We start from the raw sequence: 21,769 nt of genomic DNA, 5'->3' as shown, positions 1-21,769 counted from the left end.
AAATTATTTGAAGTTGACTAAGAGTGTATTATGAGAGTTAATGACCTTAAAAAGAGCAAAAATAGATTAGATATGAGGGAAAACTTAATGATGAGAGCAATTAAAAATACAACAGCCTGCTTAGTTAGATTAGACACTGTAAATGAAAATTTTCCAAAAAGAGATTAGCTAAAACACTTGGGGAATAGTGAAGGTGATAATCTGTAATAGCAGTAGGAGAATGGATTTCCAGGCCTACTGTAAGAATCCCTTCCAGCACCAATTTTGATGATTGTATGAGTCTCTCTACAATCTTCCAACTAATCCAACTTAGTCACAAGTATGAAGAGTATAATATACTCCGATAGTAAGCAAATTAAAATTCTAGGACAAACTAATCTCTTTACAGTAGGCACTTTCAGGAAAATGATTTATGAATTCAGAATATTTTATTCTTAGCTTTCTGTGTTTTGTTTGTAACAAGTAAATCGTTTTAATTTGAAATCAATCAAAGACTGATAACACCATGAAGTGCTGTTTGCAAAGTACTGAAGTAGATTTATTTTTGTTTCATTTGCATATTCATATACGAAATGGAATGGAACTGAATGTGATTATTCAGGGTCAGTCTTTTACCATAGTACTCCTTGCTGTTACCTTTCACAAAAACCCTGGGCCAGATTGACTCCTTTGCTTTTGGAGCTCCAAAGTAAATCCACTTGGAGTGATACAAGCTGTTCACAATCCTCTGTTCTTCCGGGGTCTTTACTCAGGGCTACCTCCTAAAAATAGGGGGGACTCTCCCAACACAGCTTTGACCAGAGAGGCTCCACTAGAGTCCTGAGTTGATTTTAACGTTGTCCTTCCCACTACTGAATTACTAGGGGGTTCAATTCCCCCTTGGGTGCAGCTTTTTTCATGTCCTATTGGGGTGAATCTAGCTTCAAAAGTTAAAAACCAAAATGGGACATTATTTTTTCAAGTGTTTTGGGTTTTTTTTAAACTCTCATGCAGAACAGAGCATATCTAGCTGTGCTCCGCCTCTTTGGTAAATCTTTGTTTAATTTTGTAGCTACGTATTCTTAAACTGATACATCCAAACCATAGCAGAGAATAAATAAAGCCCTGCATTTTATAGGACACCTTTGTATTCCCAAGAAAAGTGTTTTTGTATGTTGACTTTGTGATGTGCTAAATTATTGGAACCATCACAAGGAATGTGTATATAGTCAGTGTACCAGTATGTTTATCAGTTCATAAATTCCCCAGGGAGACTGTTGATCTCTGCTTCCATCTTCCAGAATTTAGAGATTAGATAGTCACTATCCAAACTGACAACAGGCATCTGATATGAAATAAAATCCTCCACCTGTGCTTGTAGATCTTGATAACAATGGTTTCCCACCTCTGGGTTCCCCTCTTTAATTCTTTTCAGAGTTTAAACTTAATTAAAGCGTCTTTATAACTATTTTATTATAAAATATTCAAAGGGTCTAAGTGTGGTTTGTCTCAGGCTTTTACTATTTTTATTGTTTAAGGAGTGTACATTAGTGGACTTTGTAAAACACACACAGGCATACACAGAGACACACAGAAAATGATTCCAAGTAGCTTACGGTTCAACTCATTTAACTCCAATGCACTGCACAGCAATTCATATGCAAAAAGATGTGGATATATCATTGGCAGAGAGATAGCACAACAAAGCTTCATGGGTGAAAAAGATGGGATTTAAATAGAGATAGGCCCAATCCATGAAGTTTGGTTCTAGAACTGGCATAAAATTTTGGGAGAAGATCCAGTTTTCCTTTTTTTTTCCTGCTTCTAATTTTAAGTACAAATTCAAAGGAGGCAAGTGAGTGCATAGGAAGTGGATAGAGTTGGCATAAAACAGAAGTCTGAAGCCAAGAGTGAGAGGAGATTAAAAAAGAAATTAAAGAGCACATGAAGAGCAAAGAGTGGGAGGAGATGTAAGCATGGTCAGTGTTCTGTAGAGTCTTGAAGCTGAGGATAAGTTAGTGGAGGAGGAAGAAGATGATGTCAGAGCAGTAGGTCAGTAAAATAATCCAAGAAGTAGCTTTTTGAATAGCCTAAGAAGGGAGATAGGCCAGAGAAGAAAAGGGTGCAGTAGTTTAGGAGAGACATGACTGAAGAATTGATAATGGTTTAAAAAAGAGGTTATATCTGAGAAAGTGACTTTGTAAAAAATCACACTCTGGGGTTCCACTGTTTATTGCCACTCAGTCACTGCATATCAAACGAGCCAAGCTTACATGGAAAATTGTTCTAAATATCAGCACTGCAAAGTCAAGCTGGGATTTGAAGGGAAAGTTGTATTCTTTGCTGGCTCATGCATTATAGTTTCTGCAATTATAACTCAATTGCAAATTCTGTTGATTATGCATGAGCCAGAAAAGGATGCAGCCTATTCTCTCCTAGGTCTCTTGACTAGTCAGAGAAAGTAGTGAGAACTTACGATTTGATTCTGCTCCAGTTTACATCAAGACTCCTATTAACTTTAATAGGAGTAGGTCCTTGGTCTTATTTTTGCACAATTTGATTAAGTCTCTGGAAAAGATGGATTTCCTCATTGGTGGCTTATAAACTAACAAGTTCTGTTTAAAGGAAAACGGGAGGAAAGCAAGAAGCTAAACCTTGACATGAAATACTTTTATTAACTATGGTTATTTTCATTTATAGTTGTTGTATTGCACTATACACAAATCTAAGCTTAACTAAGGTTTCTCTCTCCCCTTGTCATGATGGATAAGGCTGTTCATATATCCAAAGACGGCACTAGCCCTCTGAGGGCCTAAAACAGGAATATTTTTTGCCCCACCCCCAAAATATACTAAAAAAGCAAATGGGGGCCCCTTTGAGCTGCTTAGGGCCCTAAGCAATTGCTTAGTCTGCTTATGCCTAGTGCCGGCACTTCACTCATCTCATGCTACACTTAGGAGACTTGGACAGCCTTGTAGAAAGAAGTTGAAAGTATGACTGGCTACCCATGGCTTTGCTGGACATAGTGCCTTAGGAGAATTGTAGATGAGTGCCCTCTAGATATTTTATAGAGCATTGCAGCTCAGTCAGCGGTTTTACATCTGTTTAAAGTGGGAAAAAAAATTGAAATGATAAAATTAATTTTTAAAAGAAAAAATAATTTATTATTATTTCAAGTATTACATATTTCATTTCAGTTGTTTTGGATGATTATAACCTAGGAAGTCACATTCTATATGGTATCTTCTGAAACAAACTTAGGTCAACAGGATTTCCATAACTTCTTAACTAAGGCTTGGTCCACACTAGGGCGGGGGATCGATCTAGGAAACACAACTTCAGCTATGAGAATAGCATAGCTGAAGTCGACGTTTCCTAGATCGAACTAAGTTTACTTGCTGCGGGTCCACGCGGTGCAGGCAAGCTCCCCCGTCGACAGCGCTTCCTCCTCTCGGCAAGCAGGAGTTCCGCAGTCGACGGGGGAGCGTTTCTGGGATCGATCTCTACCCACCGAATCAGGCGGGTAGTGTGGACCTAGCCTAAGGATCTTAATGCAATGGAAGAACCAGTACACTATACTTTATTAGCTTTATTTAGAATATACCTTGAAATGACAGAAAATGGTGCTATTTTTCCTAAGAGAGAAAAATACAGCAACAGTAATTTAAAACTTTTTGTACAAAATGTACTGAATTCCATAGGTAGAAGTGCCTGCCTCTCTGGTATTTTATATGCTGAGATGATGTTAATGCTTCAATTTGAAACCTCTGAACCCAGAAATTTGCTTAAATTAAGAAAGAAGCCCTTTCTGGTTTCTTGTATGCCAAATGTCAGCCAAGAACCAATTTTTATAGCCAAGTTATAAATCCTTTAAAAGAAGGTTGCAGAGTGGAGACTATCAGGATGGTTGAGGCATATGATACCAGTAAACTAAGGAGGGGACAGAGGGGATAAATTGTAATTGTTTGGGAAAGTGGAAGGTTAGAAAGCAGAAATAAAATGTGACCTTCTCCTGTTGAACTGGTGTACATAAACACAGCTATAAACAATTTTGCAGTTAGCATTGACTATGAGTTACTGGTAAGAACCCAAGTGAGGAATTCTTAAAGGTAACAAAGATCATGTGTCAAAAAAATATTACAACAAAATAATTAATGTTTTTAATGAGAACTCTTTAATGAGAAATCTGATGAGAGATCAATTCAAATATTAATAAAAACCAAATGGTCAGTCAAAACCATGTTAAATAAAATCAAATAGTTTCTTTTCATATTGAAACTCTTAGAAATTCTGTGTGCTGCACATTATGGAATAGGACCTAAAATGTATTTCCCGATGGTCTTGTATGTGATACGCTTGAGGGGGGGATACACTTGAGATAATAATAACATACTGACTGCTGAATTCTGACACATTTTAAATTGATGTTTGTTGTTTTAAAACCATGCAGAGGGATAAATGTTCTATGAAGAAGCTAACTGGATCCCCACTGTTTCTTTGTGTATTCTCCCAGCTAACTGCACTGCTGATAGACAGCGCTATTAAGTAGTCATTAGTACCGTGTCTGAAAGCTTGGCTTCTGCAGATAATAACAGGCCATTCAGTATTTTAAGCCTTTGTAAGAAGGAGGACACTGTGTGGTTCATATAACTGAGTATAATGAGGTCATTCTATGACAAGCCTGAGAATACAGAACCATGGGCAACTTATTAGCCTATTTGATGTTAGAACAGATTCAAGTCTAACATTCCAGTGATTTTCTTCCCTTGCAAAAAGCTTCTGCCATTAACTGAGACTACAAAACGACATCACTGAATGGTAGATTACAATACAGTGATATCAATATTTCAAAGTCTTCAAAATACTTCTGCTTGACTCTGTAGATAAGGAAATGAATATGGACAAATATTTAAAGTGTAGCATTTGTCTGTTTTCTAAAAGCTAACAATGTGACAGAAAAATAGGAAATATTAATGTAGCCAGTAGTGTTCAAAGCAGTACTAAAATGGTAAAAAAAAGAAAAAGCTCTGCATAATTTAGCCTAACAGTTTTTACTATTTTGTTTTTTATTTCTGCAAAATTTGAGGCAGTGACTATTTTTACATTGACAATATGCACAAACTGATATTTAAACTTTACAGCTACCTTTTGCTCAGAACTATTCCATTTTCACTCAGAAATGGGCTTACTTTTCTTGGGAAAGAAGTGCTATTTTTGAATGAAAATGTTGTGATATGTACTGAGTTTTTCAGCAAAATAGGCCCATTTCAAGTTTCTTCATGAAACATGAAAAACTTCACCTTTGATTATAAATATTTTACATATCCAGTTATCATCATAAACTGGACAATTCTGATCAAATAAATTATGCTGTTTGTTAGTTGCAGTACACAACAGTATTCATAGGTAGCTATCACAATACATGTGGATTACAGGTTAACATAAATTAATATATTTCTCTATTTTAATACCTTAGCACTTTTAATAGCTTTTAAATACGCTAACTGTATGAAAACTGGCCATTCTGGTAATGATGTTTCTTCAAGGTGGTTTCTGCAAATTATAATTTGTAGGATGTGTTGTCTTCAGGGCACTGCAGTACTTTGGAAAAGTTTGAAAACAGTACTCATTGGGTATTGTATGCGTAATCTCATGACACTCAACTTCCAGGGCTGAGGATATTCAATTGGCTTATGGTCCCAATTGCCTCAGTTCTTTCTCTTCCATTGTGGAAGCTCAGTGCCTGTAGTTAGATGTGTATATGGAGTGTATGTGTGTGAGTAAATGGAATTTAGTTTATCTTAAATTTATAGTTTTCATATTTTAGCAATTTAATATGCTTGTAGTAGTTATTAAGACTTTGCTGCATGTGATGCAGTCTAATTTCTTTGCAGTATGGCTTCAGCTTGGGAAAAGCTCGTATGGTGGATCTGGGCTCTCAGAGGCCTGGATTCAAGAAGTGTGCATAGTCTCTCTCCATGTGCCTGGAGTCTGATGCACACACTCAAAACCGTGTCTGCTTAGGGGTGGGGCCTAACTGGAGCTTGGTGTGGCGCTTTCACACCCTGAGCCGGGAAAGACTTGCAGCTCTGGCTTCAGGTCTTCCTTCTCTGGGAGTCCCTGAAATCTAATAATTCAGAACTGCCTAAGGCAAAGGGTCTGGATTCTGTGCAGGGCCCAAAAGCTCTGCCTTGGCAAGGCAAACCATAAGAGTCAGTGCCAGAATCAACACTTCTTTCTGGATTCATATAAGAGGTGTCAATAAGGTGGCTACCTTGATTAATGCTCAAAGAACTCCATTTATTGGTAAACTGATTCTCTTTAAACCTTCATTTGAGTTATCACAGAAAGAAACAGAGATTGGAAAGGTTGCTACTAGTTCTATTTCTATCTTTCTTTTTTCTGTTGTGATTTATAGTGTGTTGTCTATTGAATGGAATGGATTCAATGGACCCAGCTAAGCTAAAAGTAAACTGTCTTAGGTCTGGTCTATACTACCCGCCTGAATCGGCGGGTAGAAATCGACCTCTCGGGGATCGATTTATCGCGTCCCGTCGGGACGCGACAATCGATCCCCAAATCGGCGCTCTAACTCCACCAGCAGAGGTGGTAGTAAGCGCCGCCGACAAAAAGCGGCAGAAGTCGATTTTGCCGCCGTCCTCACAACGGGGTAAGTCGGCTGCAATACGTCGAATTCAGCTACGCTATTCACGTAGCTGAATTTGCGTATCTTAAATCGACTCCCCGCTGTAGTGTAGATGTACCCTTAGAGTATGGATGAATCAGACCTCTTGACTTCAAATAGCCTACAAACTTTCTAAAGAATTCTTGGGAAGCAAAGTAAACTAATATGAGAGGCATTTGCATAAATCTTTCTTAGAGTAAGCCTTTCATAATTTACAGCTGAAGTAACCTGTACATTAGAATGGTGTGTTAGTCTTAGATGGCACAGTACAATTACAATTGCTTGTAACAGTCATGGAACTGTTTAAAATGTTTATTTCACTATTTTAATTGTTCTTTCAATATTTACAAGATATGAATAATCTATCAATTCACACTTAGCTGTGATTAATTCTGATTTCCACTTATTATAAAAACTTAAACTGATAATAATCCACGGTGAATTTAAACCAAACATTGTTTGTTGTTTGGTTACTTTATTTTTAAGGGGGTGGGGAAAAGGGAGGGGATCTGTTTCATAATATCATTTTGATTTACAAGATAATACAATTTTAAAATACAATAGATTTTTTTTAGATCCAGCTATTAATTTATTCATTGTGACGCATAAAGGGTAGAAGAAAGAAGAAATAAATATTGATTTAAAAGTGACACTTGTACTTTCCAACAAATTGTTATACATAGTGGGTTGGACTTTCCAAAGCACCTTGGTGTCCTTTTTATATCAATGGGAGCAAATTTAGGCCAGTCCTGGGTGCTTTTTAAAAACCTACCAGTGTATTTTTAAAGTATTTTTCTGCCTATTTTAACCCTGATTTACAGTTTGGACAATCAAATTATATATACCCAAATATATATATATATATACCAAAAGCAGTTTTGTATATTAACAAATTACATACCCATGACATTAAAATATGAAAAATATTCATTATATATTGCAGAAGTTAGTCCTTGACTTCTATTAATAGCTAACTGGCAATGATTTTTTTCTTTAGGTAATATAGATTCTGTTTACACCATCTGCTAAATAAGGCAGCATAGATAACAGTTCATCAGATATTGCAATGCCATTTGTTTTTCTGTGTAATTGTACTCTTTTTTTTTTTAAACATTAATGTTAGGAGAGCAATAATTGTTGATCATAGATGCTGTGATGTGTAACTAAAATGCACTTTGTACTTATAGTCATATTAGTCTAGCTCTCCCAGGAATCGCAGGGGTGAAAGGAACAGAATGTGGGGCCACCGCTCCTCAGGAGCCAGCGCCCTGCACTGGCAGGTCCTCCGGCGTGGCTCTACTGCCCCCAGCCCTACCCCCAGCCCTTCCACATAGCTGCGTCTCCTGTCTTGAATCTTTACAGCCCTGCTGGAGGACAGGGCTGAAGTCGAGGCTGGGGGCAGTACAGCCACGCTAGAGGAGCTGCCTGCGCGGGGCGCTGACTCCTAGCAGTGGCGGCCCCATGCTCTGCTCCTTTTCGCCGCTACGGTTCCCGGAAGAGCCCTGGGGTTCAGCGGATACTGATTTCTATCCGTGGATATCCGAATCCGCAGGGATAAATTTGTATCCGCGCAGGGCTCTACAATTCATTCTTGAAAAATGTGTCTTTCCGGTACAGCGTACTGGCAATAAATGTCTTAATGGTTCGGCATACTGACCATACTGGCTTACTTGCACCACTGAGTGCCCCTGAGATATTTGAAAATATCTACATCTTTGCACACATTCACCATGTAATTAATTATATATCATTCCTGATGTTCTCAGTATGATTCCTCCCTACAACTACAGAGGTCTAATAAGGCCTAAACTGGGGGTAAAAAAAGAACCCGCAATAACAACAAAATGAACAAATTCAGGGAGCAAATCCAGTGCTGCCATGTCAAGAAAGGGCTTGAGCTATGTGTTATCTGTACCACCTTTTCATTCTACCTTGGGCTCATCTGCATACATGCTACTGTGTCACAAAATCTATCCCAAAAAAATCTGAGACAAATCATAGTCTTTTTGAAGTCAATGGAAATTTTGCCTTTGACCTGAACTGAATCAAGATTTGCCCATGGAACTAAGAAATATTTTTCAAGGGAATTCAATGTTTATTAAAAATTACTCTCTCTTTTTTTTCTAGTATTCATCATGGCATCTGGACTTTTGGTTTATCCTTTCGGCCTCACCTCTGCTACAGTGAAGAAATTCTGTGAGAATTCAAGCATATACAATGCAGGAGATTGCCAGATTGGATGGGGGTACATGTTGGCAATTGTTGGAGTCATGTTATCTGTCTTTTTACCATTCTTTGCAAAATATGCACCAAAAGAGTACATATCTCCAACTCCAATACCTACTATTTTATAGTATTTTATTAGTATTTAACAGCAAAACATTCCTGTTAATCAATGGGCAGAAAGTATTATAGCACTTCCTTTTAGCTGTATGGCTAAAAAAAAAAAAGAGAGAGAGATGGAGAGAGAGGGTCAGAATCACAGAGACCAAAAGTGCACTGATAGTCTTCCATAAGCATGAGAAGCTAACACTCTGGAATTGAAATAAGACTAATTAGTAGCCTTTATGCTGCTCTAAACTTATAATGGCTTAATGCCTTAGTCAAAAAATCTGTTTATCCTCAAAACATCTGTCTACCTCCCAAACAGTTTCTTTTATGTCTCAAAACAGTAAATCTGTTAAAAGCCTCAATTCTCTTTTATATGTTATTAAATGTCAGAACTTTTATGAACCCAATAATTTTAAATCTGATAATGATATTTTGTTATAGTTACTATGAGTGGGAAAAAGCCTACTAGTAACCAGAGCCTAAAATGAAGCTTACCTATGAAAAAAGATGTATGCAAGAAAAAGTGCTTTTGTTTGTTTATTTTTAATCAATGCATGTTAGGAGTGTGCCTGAATATTGTACTTTGTAGGCACATGTTTTAGTACTGGTCTAACAATTGGGAAGTATAGCCTCCACCGTGATTGCTATACATTTTAGATAACTTTTTGCTAAAGAGATCTAACCTTTTCAAAAGGCCCAATACTAAAATAGCTTAAAAAGGAGAAAAGTATATTAAGAGGAGAAGTGCATTTGTTTTACCATAGTTCTTAGATTATGATTTTGCATGGAATTGTATATAATTATGTATAGTTTTGGGGGTTTTATAAGCCTGTAAGGTAAAGACTGTGAGTATATGTGGCAGACTTTGACTCAATATCATCCAATGTAATGATGACTAGAAAAATGTCACATCTGATGGGTATTTTTGTGTGTGAAATTTATGAAGTCTAGTTCCAGCAATGGCATTTTTGGTTTCATTACCACCAAGGACTCAAACAAATGCACCACATGCCTTAAACAAAAGAATGATTGGGTTCTAATATTACTCCATTGCCATATTTCTCCTTCAAAATTACAGTAAAAGTCCTATCCAGTACTTAGGTCATGAGGATGTTATTTATTTTTAATATTTACTAGTAAAGAACTGAACCTCTTGATTATATTTTATTTTAATACTGAACCTTACTTTTCTGCTTTTTATTTTGTCCTGTGAACCAACTGATCAACTCTATCATCTTTGTTAGTTGTATGCAGTGCTGTTGTAGCCATTTGGTCCCAGGGTATTAAAGACAAGGTGGGTGAGGAAATACCTTTTATTAACCTTCTGTTGGTAAGAAAGATAAGCTTTCAAGATTACACAGAGCTTTGGAAGAAGAGCTGAAGAAGAGCTCTATGTAAGCTCAAAAACTTGTCTCTCTCACCAACAAAAACTGGTCCAACAAAAGATATTACCTCACCCACCTTGTCTCTCTATTTTTCTTGGTTATTTACTGAAGCCTGGGTAATGGTTATTCCTGAATTTCTTCTTTTCTGAAAAATGTGCGTGAAGGGACAGATAAAGAAATGTTGAGGAAGTATAAGAAAATGAGAACTGATAGAACAATCACTTTACTTTATTCCAATATGTATCAAAGTATTATACAATCTTGTTTACATTGTGAAGCCTTCTAAACTCAACTTAATTAAGCATTACATTATTTTTTAAAGTAGCTGACTGTTGTTACATAATCATGAGCTCGAAAGAGCAAATTATGCACATACATTTATAATATAATTCAATTACATTATTAATGTTTTAAAATGCATATTTCAAAGCTGAATAAAATAAATAGAGAGAGCTCTATGGTTTTTGTCATAGAGAACTAAGGAATGAAATCTTCTAAATATTTAACAAAAATGAGGCTGAAGGAATTTCCTCTGCTCTCCTAAAAGCAGAATAGACTTCAGTCTTCTCTGTATGTAGCATGTAGCATTTTTAGTAGTGTCTTATGCTCATTTCATAAATTGCTGGAATAGATTGGAAAGCTTCATATAAAATTCAGAAGGTAAAAAGTGAGAAAATAAACAGATAAAAAACCCATAACCACAAAGTAAAGAGAGAGATGCAGGCTTTTCTTTCCTAACCAACCTGTGCCTTTACAATAGAACAATTATACAAGACAGGATCAATATATTAAAAAATTCTCATAAACCACTGAAAATGTTATACAATGTGTAAAAATTGTATTCTGTGGGTTTTTCTCTGTTTTGTGTAATGTTTACGATTGTTCACTTAATGTTTCACTAGAAAAAGTGATTTGTTAGTGTAAATTAGAAAACATTTTTGCAAAGATTTAATTGGTTACCAAAAGTAAAATAATTTTAGATTTCTATTAATACCCATAATATATCTAGTAGACACAGAGGGCCCAATCCTGTCACCACTTATAAACATAACTTTACTCATGTGCAGAATTGTGCCCATCAGTAATCCCATTGAAATCAGTAGGATTACACATGTGAATAAAGTTACGTAAATGTTTGCAGGATCGGACGCATAGTTTGAAATTCCTTTATAACTTTCACCTATTTTCTCAGTAGGGGTCTTAAAATTTACAATATTGCTATACCAAACTACGTATTGAAAATTTATTTTCAGTGTTTTGAACAAACAATCAAGTTAAAAACTCAAGTTTTTTCCACAGTATCCTCCACTTTCTAAGAAAGAGCGAAACTAATGCTTCCATATTGAACGTCCTTTATATAATTTTAAACATTGAAAGGAAATAACGAAAACTTAATGGAGACTGATGAAATCTAAAATGGGGTAGACAGAATTGCCATGTAAAAGGTCCATGTTCAGAGCCAATTTATAACTCTGGGTAGAGATCATACTGTAACTGACTCAAACCAGAGTAAGCAAAGCATATATTGCAGAAGCTCCTCTGGAACTTAAATAGGGGGAATTACTACCAATACATTTGCTAACACTGATAAATCACTTTTTTAATGAGGACTGTCTGTGAGTTATATTGTGTATAATAGTTTTCTTGTTAAAAAAAAACAGAAAATTTACTGGATCAGGTTCAAGTTTTATTCTAAATATATAATTTTTTAAGTGTAACTAAAAGCTGTATTTTCCATTACTGTGTTTCTGCGTTGACTAGCTGCCTCCTTTTTAGAATATTAACTGTTTTCCGTATTTGACTTGTTGAATAAAATATTTCAATTATTTTAAATGTGAAATTTACAATTGACAACACTATAATAAAATAATTCACATTGTTCACTATTTTCCTGACTTTGCTTTTGTTTTACAGTTGCAGTCAGATAAGATGCACAGCAGTTACTTTAAGGGAAGAGACTGAGGGGATAAGGAAATGGCAACAAATAGGAATAATCTATATAAGTGTCTGTGTATAGGAGCATAGGCATATAAACATATCATTTGTGATCCCTGGCTTGTCCAAAGAATGATCCAGTTAGTAGTAGGCTGCTATCCTGGGACTTGGGAGAAGCAGGTTCAGTTCCCTACCCTTTCTCCCACCTCTTGTGTGGCTTTGGGTAATTCACTTACTGTTACTGTGTGCCTCAGTTCCCATCTGTAAAATAGGGATAATAGTACTTCCCTATTTCACATGGATGTTAGAATACATTAAAGATTGAGGCAATTGGATACTTCAGTAATGGGGACCAGATAAATACCTAAGATAGGCTTCATCCCAGAACAGCTCGACAGTGCCTGTTACGTTAGCCTGTAGAAGAACTTCTACATGGGTTTTGGCAGAGCCAGAAAAAGAAAGGCAACTTCTGCAGCTGCAGCCCAGCCAGTCAGAATATGGCTCTACATATAATTTATGTTTATCAGCAATGAAAATCATTTTTTAAAAAACATTTATTCTTTAGATGAAATATATGGTTAATATTTTGAAATAAAAGTACTTAGTTTCTCAAAATAATTTCTTGGAACAATCGTACTAAAAAGCAACAATAAATTCACTTAGAATTGATTATCTGATTTTTCTAAGCCATTTAGGTTAATGATGGAATTAGTACCTTATTTTGCTCCAGTTACTTACACTTAATGACCATATAATTCAGAATTCAAGAAAATTAATTTAATTTAATTCTCAGTAAATTTCTGACATGAGACTAGATTGCCTCCTCTCATGGAGAAACCAACAGGCAAGGCCCAAGGGGACGAAAATGGTCTGAGGCTCCTGTAGATCATTTGGGTGAACAGGTTCCCCTCAGAGTGGGCAGTGTATTCAGCCCTACACCCTCAGACATTTTGAGATCCTTTACAAGCTAAGACCATCTATGGAGAGGCCCTATACTTCTGCACACTCTCCAGCTCCCCGTGATTCTCCCCTACTCCTTTCCCCTTAAAGGGCTAAGGCTAAATTATTAACTCTTCAATGGATTGTCTGGGGGGTTGCTGGAAGGGGGGATGGACATCTCCCAGTTCAGCCTTCTATGGGCCATACTGCTGTACCCTCAATGTTAGACAAAAGGGGTGGGAAACTGTGCTATGAATGGGATGCTCCCTCCACTTTCCATGATAACACTGCGAAATCTATTCATTGTTTACATTAAGGGTACATGAGTTTAGCTAAAAGTTGAGTCTGTATAAATTCATGTATTTGTAACCAAAATGTAATACAGGCAGTCCTCGACTTTATGACGTTCAAGTTACGAAGAACTGCATTTACGACGCTTCTGTATGGACACCCCGATTCGACTTACGACTATAGGTTTCGAGTTTACGATGCTCGGTCCCGCAATGGAGTAGATTGCGGTTCCGAGTTCCGACTTACAACACAATTGTAAGGAACCAGTTGTGTCGTAAGTCCGAGGACTGCCTGTATTTTAATCCATATTCCTTCAGCAGAATCTAACAAACCACACCCAACAAAAAATCTAGCACAGTAAACAAAGAAATATAATGGTAGAAACAAACCGGAACAATTTTATTTTAATTTTTACATAACACATACTATAATTGTGCTTTCAAGGATTTAATAAAAGAATACTTTTAATATGAGCTTGTGTAAATGCTCAAGATGAGCAGCCTTTATGCTTATTGATCAACAGGAGTGTGATCTCAACTTTAAATTATTGCTTAAATAAACATTACTTTAAACTTCATTCATTGTTTTCACACATTCTCTCATCTCGACATCTGAAGTTTTAACAAATTCTTGGAAAGTTCTTTGTTCTACAACAGTTGCAGGTCTTACAGACACACACTTGAAGATGTTCCTTTTTGTGTCATAGTTTCCCATGCACCTGTGAACTCGACCTCTAATTAGTCTTGGAAGCTCCCGATCCTATTTCAAAAGCATAATAATCAAAAGGTTAAAATTAATTCTCTTTTCTGACATGAACTAAGCTCTTCAAAATGTCTGAAGAATAATAGTGTTAGTAGGGGATTCCTGGAGGCTAGGTAATGTTTGTGGGCTATGTCAGCTCTAAAGTCCCTTGCAGTTCTTGACCCTCTCTGGCAGCATGACTGCACAGGAGCTACACCACAAGAACTTCTTCTTTTGTCAATTGCTGTCCCTACCACTCTTAGGAAAAGTGATTCCATTACAAGAAGGGAGCTGCGGAAAATAGTATGTTCTGAGGGAAGTTGCTAAGTACCACGAAGCTAGATGAAAAGATGTCTTAACAGTGAACAGAAATGGGAGATACTGGGTTTTCACTGACAAAAGACCCACAAAAACTTTGGCCCAAGTCTACCCTGAAGTATGCACAAATTACCTTAAAAAAAATTAATCAACAAACTGAGGTAACAGAAAACTTCCTGCTATATGTCCTTTGTGAGAAGAATTGAACTTTGGCCAAATTATATACATAAAACAACTCCCCTGGGTACAAACAGGATTTTCCTACATCTGCAGCTAGCCATAGATAAAAGGCAATTATGCAAGCCCAGAACTGCATGGCCCTTTTATAGCCTAATTTCTGAATGGTCAGTGCTATGAAGGCATGCTCATGCAATCCAAACAGGTACACCTTTTCTAGAGGACTGCAAAAGCTCAGTAGAACCAAGGGGTTGGTGTGTGTAAACTACAAATAAAAATATGCAGAGTACACCTTGAAAAAGAGTGAACTTTGCCCCATAACTTCTCTGCTTTATAGTTGTTTCCCTCCAAAATCCCAATCCAGCTTTCCACAACCTAAACAAACTCTTCTCAAATTTAATTTGATCTGCGAAAGCCCCAAGACACTTGCATAAACATTTCTCAACAAGTTTTGGCAAAACGGGTTTGGGCTTGCCTGAACTGCAACTGTATTTACTGCCACAGACCCAATAAGCAGTTTGTTCACTTTGTATGGAAAGTGAACAATACTGCTTTTAACTTTATTTTATACATTAGAAGTTAGTGTTAACAGAATACATGTTATTAACCTCCTAATTGCACCACGTATAGTATATTCTGTATAAACATAGAAAATACTTACAATTTCATAAAATACACATGGCAGACTCTCCTTTCCATCTCTCAAGACAAAACTTTTTGCTCCATATGCTCCAGGTGTGACTGCAGAATCAAGTGTGCCTAAACAATATGTCAAGAAGTAAACATGAGAGCACTATTAAAGCCTGTGATCTACAAATATTACGTGACATTAATATTAAATAGACAAAAATACTAAGCAACATACTGATGTCAGTCTTCTAACTAGCACAGTTTCCACTGACATCAGTGGGAATTCTACTGCAAATTAAGGGCTATATATGGCACATTAATAGTAAATTCACATATTTTGTCTCTGTGAAGTAGGTGAAAAACTGTACTTTTCATAAGCATGATTATAAACTGATTAGCTCCCTAGGTACTGGTGCATGAGAGATCCAGTTTTTCTTAAAGCTGTACTTACTCATATATGCAAATCAATTTTAAACCATTAAAATTTGTAACCAACATTTCCAATGTAAAAGAGTCCATGAGTTCATGTTACATTTGGTATCCCCAGCCACCCCAACTCTTAAAACAATTGGTCATCTCCAGCTTCCTTTGTCAAATTCTATTTTTAGGAAACGTCAATAAAAGTGAAAAGTGAAATAGGTTGTAAAAATAATTCAAATTCAGAAGAACTCCAGGTTTTGACTGATTCCCAAGTTAATTCTATTAAAAAGTTGTTGCAGAACTCTAGTACCCTTGCTAGCTGGATTTTTCATTGCAAATTTTCTTTCTGTTTCTTAGCTTCAATAATGTCTCAAGCTTTAATTATTTTAATTCTATGAAAAATGTAATAATCCTGAAAAATAGAAAGAAAGTCTGCTACTACACTCTTAACTGATATTGTGATGGCTTTTTATATAGTGTGGATTAGTCTCTCGGTATATGAAGAATTTAGGTTGTGTTCATCCTTTTATCAAAGAGTTCAGATGTTACAGATAAAGTTCCAAGCCTCACCAATAAAATTCTTCATCAGTTTTCTAAGTATGGACCCATTTTAGATAGTGGGCACAGTTAATCAAATCAGCCACAGAGAGATGTAAAGAGGACTTTCTTGTGTCAGCTAAACCCATTGCTGCTGGAGGGAAATTCATCCCTTTGGGATTCATGTAGTGTTTTCACCTCTGCTGTGTGTAAGGGTTCCTTCAAATGAGAGAGGCAATTTTAATTTGTATCACATCCCATGAGAATTCTACCAAAAGGAACTTCTTCAGAGAGCTATATCAGCAGACTCTCTAGCCACCGTGGCCATCTCCCCTTTTCAGCCAGCTCACTTTTGATGATGTGCTGTCCTCTATACCTTTACCTTTGTAGCCACTTTTTAAGTGGAGTTGTGGCTGCTTTGCACAATGCTACCAAATCCTGAGTAGAGTTTTCATCCCCTGGAAACTCCACACCTATCAGCCTAAGCCACTGATTAAATTAGCACAATTCATTTTATACTGCCCTTGAACCTTGGCTAGAAAATATAACAGAAATCAAGACAATAGTAGAAATATTAAGATGGGGAGAGTTTAAATATTGTAGGGTGATACTTTTCATTTTGCCAGGCTCATATTTTGGTCATCTTTGATATATGGAAAATTGTCCGGATATGAAATTAATTGGAGGCTCATGTCAATATTAAAAGGAAAATGGGTCAAATATTAATCAAAATTTGAGAACTGGTTCTTTAAATATTTTGACTATTCTTGCTCTATAGTAAAAACTGCATTGTCTTTTTGGGACTGACCCACCAATATTTTCAACTATAGCATAAACTACTATACATACCTAACACTTCAAATAATAGTGCAGTTTTATAAGTATACTGGCTCCAATGCTTCATACTTTCAATGACTGCACTTATAATTCGCAGAGAATTGTCTTTTTCTTTGAGTTTTAATTGATATGCTGGAACTTTCTTTCAGGGAAAGATGAGAACTCAGATTAAATAGAGACTTTTACAGTCTTTAAAGTCAGATAGATAGTTACACATTGTTCTTATGTTAATTATCCAGTATTTAAAATGAACACATTATTTAATTTATTTAGATTACTAAAACACCAATAAACCACTGTCCAATATAACTTGTTTTATGATATCACAAAAATCACACAACAGACTACTGTTTTGGTTCAAATAAATAAATACCCCTATTCAAAACAATGGTCACACAACCCTCCTTCACACCCACACCCATGCAAAAGGCATTTCATAAAATGAAGATTTTATTTAGGAATTGGACTTTCTAACGTGTCTAAATGACATCAGAACACAAGTCCCAAAATCTGCACTAATTGGAGAGAATAAGTGGATATGCACCAGACCACTGATTTGAGTCCAGCCAAGTGGAAAACAATTGCTGGCAAGACAAAGAAATAATATAAACATGCTTGAAACACACAAATTTGTGCCGCCTATTTCATACTGAGTAGCAGATAGAAACAAAGTCATGACTAGCAGTTGTCTAAAACATACACAAATAAATCTAATAAATAATGAACAGCTATTTTGTTTCTGATTTATACTGTACTATCTTGTGAGTCAACATTGACCAAATAGATAATTATCGTTCATTTATGAATGCTGGGCATGGCATGGGGGTACAGAGAAAAAGAAAGATATATCTTTAGGTACGATGGGATTTTTGTTAAAAACATAAGCAATGGAAACTTTGCTTAGTCTAAATTTGTGCTATTTTTGACAGGGAAATTGCATTTAGCAAATTACAAAAGAAATGCAAGAGTGAGGGATGCACCAAATGTAAATAGAGGTTTAAAGAACAGAAGAATAGATTAAAATCAGTCAGAATTTCTATTTCTATTAACAAGCTACATTAACAAGAGCTATGAAGTATCAGAGGGGTAGCCGTGTTAGTCTGAATCTGTAAAAAGCAACAGAGGGTCCTGTGGCACCTTTAAGACTAACCGATGTATTGGAGCATAAGCTTTTGTGGGTAAGAACCTCACTTCTTCAGATGCAAGTAATGGAAATCTCCAGAGGCAGGTATAAATCAGTATGGAGATAACGAGGTTAGTTCAATCAGGGAGGGTGAGGTGCTCTGTTAGCAGTTGAGGTGTGAACACCAAGGGAGGAGAAACTGCTATGAAGTATGCCAACAGTTTTGAAAAAGATTTTGTAAATGCATAAGAACAGTAAACTAGAGTACAATACTCATAAAGAGATATATTTGTTCTCCTTACAGAAAATAACTTCAACTACAGAAACTAGGAGACAAAGCCAGTTTTAGTAAAAGCAGAGTAAAAGCTTTACCATTCAACAAACAGCTGAAGAATAAGAACCACTATATACCACTATATTGCATTCCTCACAACATATGACTTGAAGAAGCATAATTTTATTTCACTAGTAAAAATTATTTCAATAAATTACATTAAAGTGAGGGCATGTCTTCCTTTAACACAATTCAAAAATGTTGCTGCCAACATTTCACCAAAATTTCCTGGGACAGATCTAAGAAAAGGCCAGGACTCTGAGCAGGAGGCTGACCAAGGTGTGTGTGTGCTCATAGGGCGTAGTGGTAATTGTTTACGAATGTTTGGAAATTTTAGGTTACTTTAATATGAAAATCTTAATTCCAAGGCTTCCCAAAGTTGAATTAATGGAGGCCTCCCAAAGCTAGAATTCATGGTGGCTTCATCTTCCCTCAAACAACTTTCCCTCCCCCAACAGGCATCTGTCCCCTTATTATTTTCTCGGGAAATGTCCTGAGGCCTGTAATTTCTTCCCCTACCTACTCCCCAGAATTTTACCTGAATCATTTTGTCTTCTGGAACATGATCAAATTGTTTTTCATTAACTTTATTTTGTTGAATATTATGCTGGATATTATGAATATTAAATTTATATGCTGGACTATGATCCTGTAGACTTCTTGATGTGGTGCTGGATATAACTGGCCATTGTGCTTTGGATGAACATATTTGTCCTGTTACAGTTGTCTCAATATGCTGTGATGCCTTATGATGCTCAGGTAGTTTGTGCTGCTGAACAGTTCTCAGACTATTTGAGATATTCTCAAACTTTCGAATGATTCCACTATCAGATATCAAATTGATTCTGCTACTTGGCGACATGTGCTCATTTCTGTTCCAAACTTTAGCATTGGTATTCTTTTCTTCTGCTCTGCAGTGCAACATTATATATGATTCAATATCACAATACCTATTGAAATATTGACCTGCATATTCAAAATGTATATAAGTGCATTCCATAGATTATTCTGTGACCTTTTTAAAAAAACACCCTGTATTTCTTTAAGCCCAGATAAAGTTCTTAAACATGTGCTTAATTTCATCCTTAGTCAAGATAGTGATTAAGTATGTGGTTAATTTTACACATGTGCTTAACTCCCATTAACTTCAATGGGTTTTAAACATCTGCTTAACTGATGTCCTGAATAGGGATGCTTTCCTGAATCAGGGCCTTAAAATTATTTTCTCAAATTCAATACACTGTAAATGCAAGTTCTCCAAATTATAGAAAATAATTCCTTTGTGAACCCTCATCCCAGGGTCAATGCTCAAAAATTCCTCCTACAATTGTCTGTAAGGCTGGCCTTATGATTTCAGGACCTTACACTTCATAAAGAAAGCCAATTAACTGCTTCCACCTCCAGTCCTGCCACTGGAGGTGAAGTTAGGGAGGTCTTGTCAGAAAGATATTTACTCTCCCACTGATTTTGCAGCTGGAAATAGAAAGAGATAACTATCCTGTGGATGGGAGTGTTTCCATGGGATGTGGGGCCTCCAAAAAAGCACAGCCCCAAGCAAACACTTGCCTGGATCGTAATAAGGCTCAATACTGACTTTCCAGTTAAGATTCAAGTTTGCTTAAACTTTTTTCTGTATAAATAATGAGCAATAATTGCCCTCATTCACAACCACACCTCCCAATTTACTCAGTATGAGTTCATCACATGAGGCTATATCAGACAACCAAATTTTAAGCAGAATTCAGCCTGGCTAAAAAGTTTTGCTTGAAAATTCATGGCACGATATGGCCTATGGCATGGAGGCAGGAACAAACCCTTCCATGTGTGCAGAATATGTTTTGAGATTCTAACAACAAATGGTGTTTATTTGTACCATTTATCAGTTTACATGGGTAGGTGCATTAAAGAATCCAGATTTTGCAACTGAATATTATTTTTTTAAATCATATCTGAAATTAGAAGAAACAAATTGGACTTGAATTCTTCCTAATTATTCCAGAAGTTCTACAGGCTTGCTATTGATCACCTTTCATTTCTAAGGCATTTATTTATGTAGTTCCTGATTCAGCAAATAGACAATGTTTTGCTGAATTGAAACTGTTGAAATAAAAATGAAAATTTAGTTTGAAAGTATACAAAATTTGCAGTATACATAGCTGGTCATCGTGCCCAAAGAGGCTAATATACCATTAGAAATAAATTATTAGTTAAAAGATAAATTAGATAAGCAACATTGCCAACTCAGAGTTGTCTGAAAGGAAAATTTTCATTGATTATTAGAGTGCTGCCTGTGTAAAGACTGCAGGATTAGGCTTTTACGCCTGATCCAAAGTGCACTGCAGTCAAAGGAAAGATTTACATTGATTTCAGTGGACATTGGCTCAGAACTAGAATATAGGTTGGGGAGCATGGCAATGATCTGAGACTCAAAGTTTCTTTTGGATGTTATAAGAACATGGAAACATATAAGAAATATCAGATTTACTTTCATATAAGAATAAGTATTTTTCTATTTAATGATAATAAGAAATTCTACATTTTACCAACCTCAAAATATTCAGGTTCTTTCCAGTATTTGATATATGCGGCTTTGATGTGTTTTGTTGTTTCAACAGGGAAGGAGCCATAGAAGGTTCTATTTGGCTTTCAAAGAAACATTTTAAATGTTAGAATGACAGAGTAGCAGCCTGATTATAGGTTATTGTATGTATTTCATAAAATACATGTAAATTGTATTTTATGAAATAATTAAATGAATAAGTCACTAAAAGCAAACTAGAAGGCAAAAAAGTTTGGTTTTACATACCCACTGTTCGTTGTTTTCTGTAGTTGAGCCAGCTCTGGCTTTGCAACTTCCCACCCTAATTGTTAAAAGACAAAGGATGGCATATGGATAAAAACTGAAAATACATATATGTACTAAATATACTTAGGCCCTCTCCTGCAAAGAGTTATGTATGTGCTTTGTGCATCATAAGAAACCAAATGCCACCCACACCCACCTGCCTCAACAGGTGGGGGAAACTGATGGAACTGGTGGGGAAAGGAACAGTCCCAGCAGTGAGGGAGGGAGACACTTGCTGAAGGACACCAGGTACCTCATCCTG

The 21,769-nt window shown here is 36.2% G+C and overlaps 2 protein-coding genes across 3 annotated transcripts in view; one reads left to right on the top strand and one right to left on the bottom strand.

Moving 5' to 3' along the window:
* The window catches only part of LOC128825602 (LHFPL tetraspan subfamily member 7 protein-like), a 166,147-nt gene extending 153,886 nt beyond the window's left edge, over positions 1-12,261 (top strand). Inside the window, exon 3 of the mRNA XM_054008242.1 lies at positions 8,792-12,261. Coding sequence (XP_053864217.1) covers positions 8,792-9,018 — 227 coding nt within the window. The 3' untranslated portion in view covers positions 9,019-12,261. The remainder of the gene's footprint in view (positions 1-8,791) is intronic.
* A 652-nt stretch (positions 12,262-12,913) lies between these two features.
* Positions 12,914-21,769, bottom strand: part of SPATA22 (spermatogenesis associated 22) — a 28,755-nt gene continuing 19,899 nt past the window's right edge. Inside the window, exons 6-11 of one of the 2 annotated variants that reach the window (XM_054008237.1) lie at positions 21,469-21,523; positions 21,210-21,305; positions 19,201-19,573; positions 17,218-17,347; positions 15,443-15,540; positions 12,914-14,304 (exon numbers count right to left, since the gene is read on the bottom strand). In XM_054008237.1, the coding sequence (XP_053864212.1) occupies positions 14,113-14,304; positions 15,443-15,540; positions 17,218-17,347; positions 19,201-19,573; positions 21,210-21,305; positions 21,469-21,523 (944 nt within the window). In that variant the 3' untranslated portion in view covers positions 12,914-14,112. The remainder of the gene's footprint in view (positions 14,305-15,442; positions 15,541-17,217; positions 17,348-19,200; positions 19,574-21,209; positions 21,306-21,468; positions 21,524-21,769) is intronic. The other variant, XM_054008238.1, reaches the window with a different exon arrangement.

The sequence above is a fragment of the Malaclemys terrapin genome, chromosome 18, assembly GCF_027887155.1.
Source record: "Malaclemys terrapin pileata isolate rMalTer1 chromosome 18, rMalTer1.hap1, whole genome shotgun sequence".
NCBI classification, from domain to species: Eukaryota; Metazoa; Chordata; order Testudines; family Emydidae; genus Malaclemys; species Malaclemys terrapin.
Note: the sequence above shows the minus strand (reverse complement) of the source record. Positions and strands in the feature narration are given on the sequence as shown.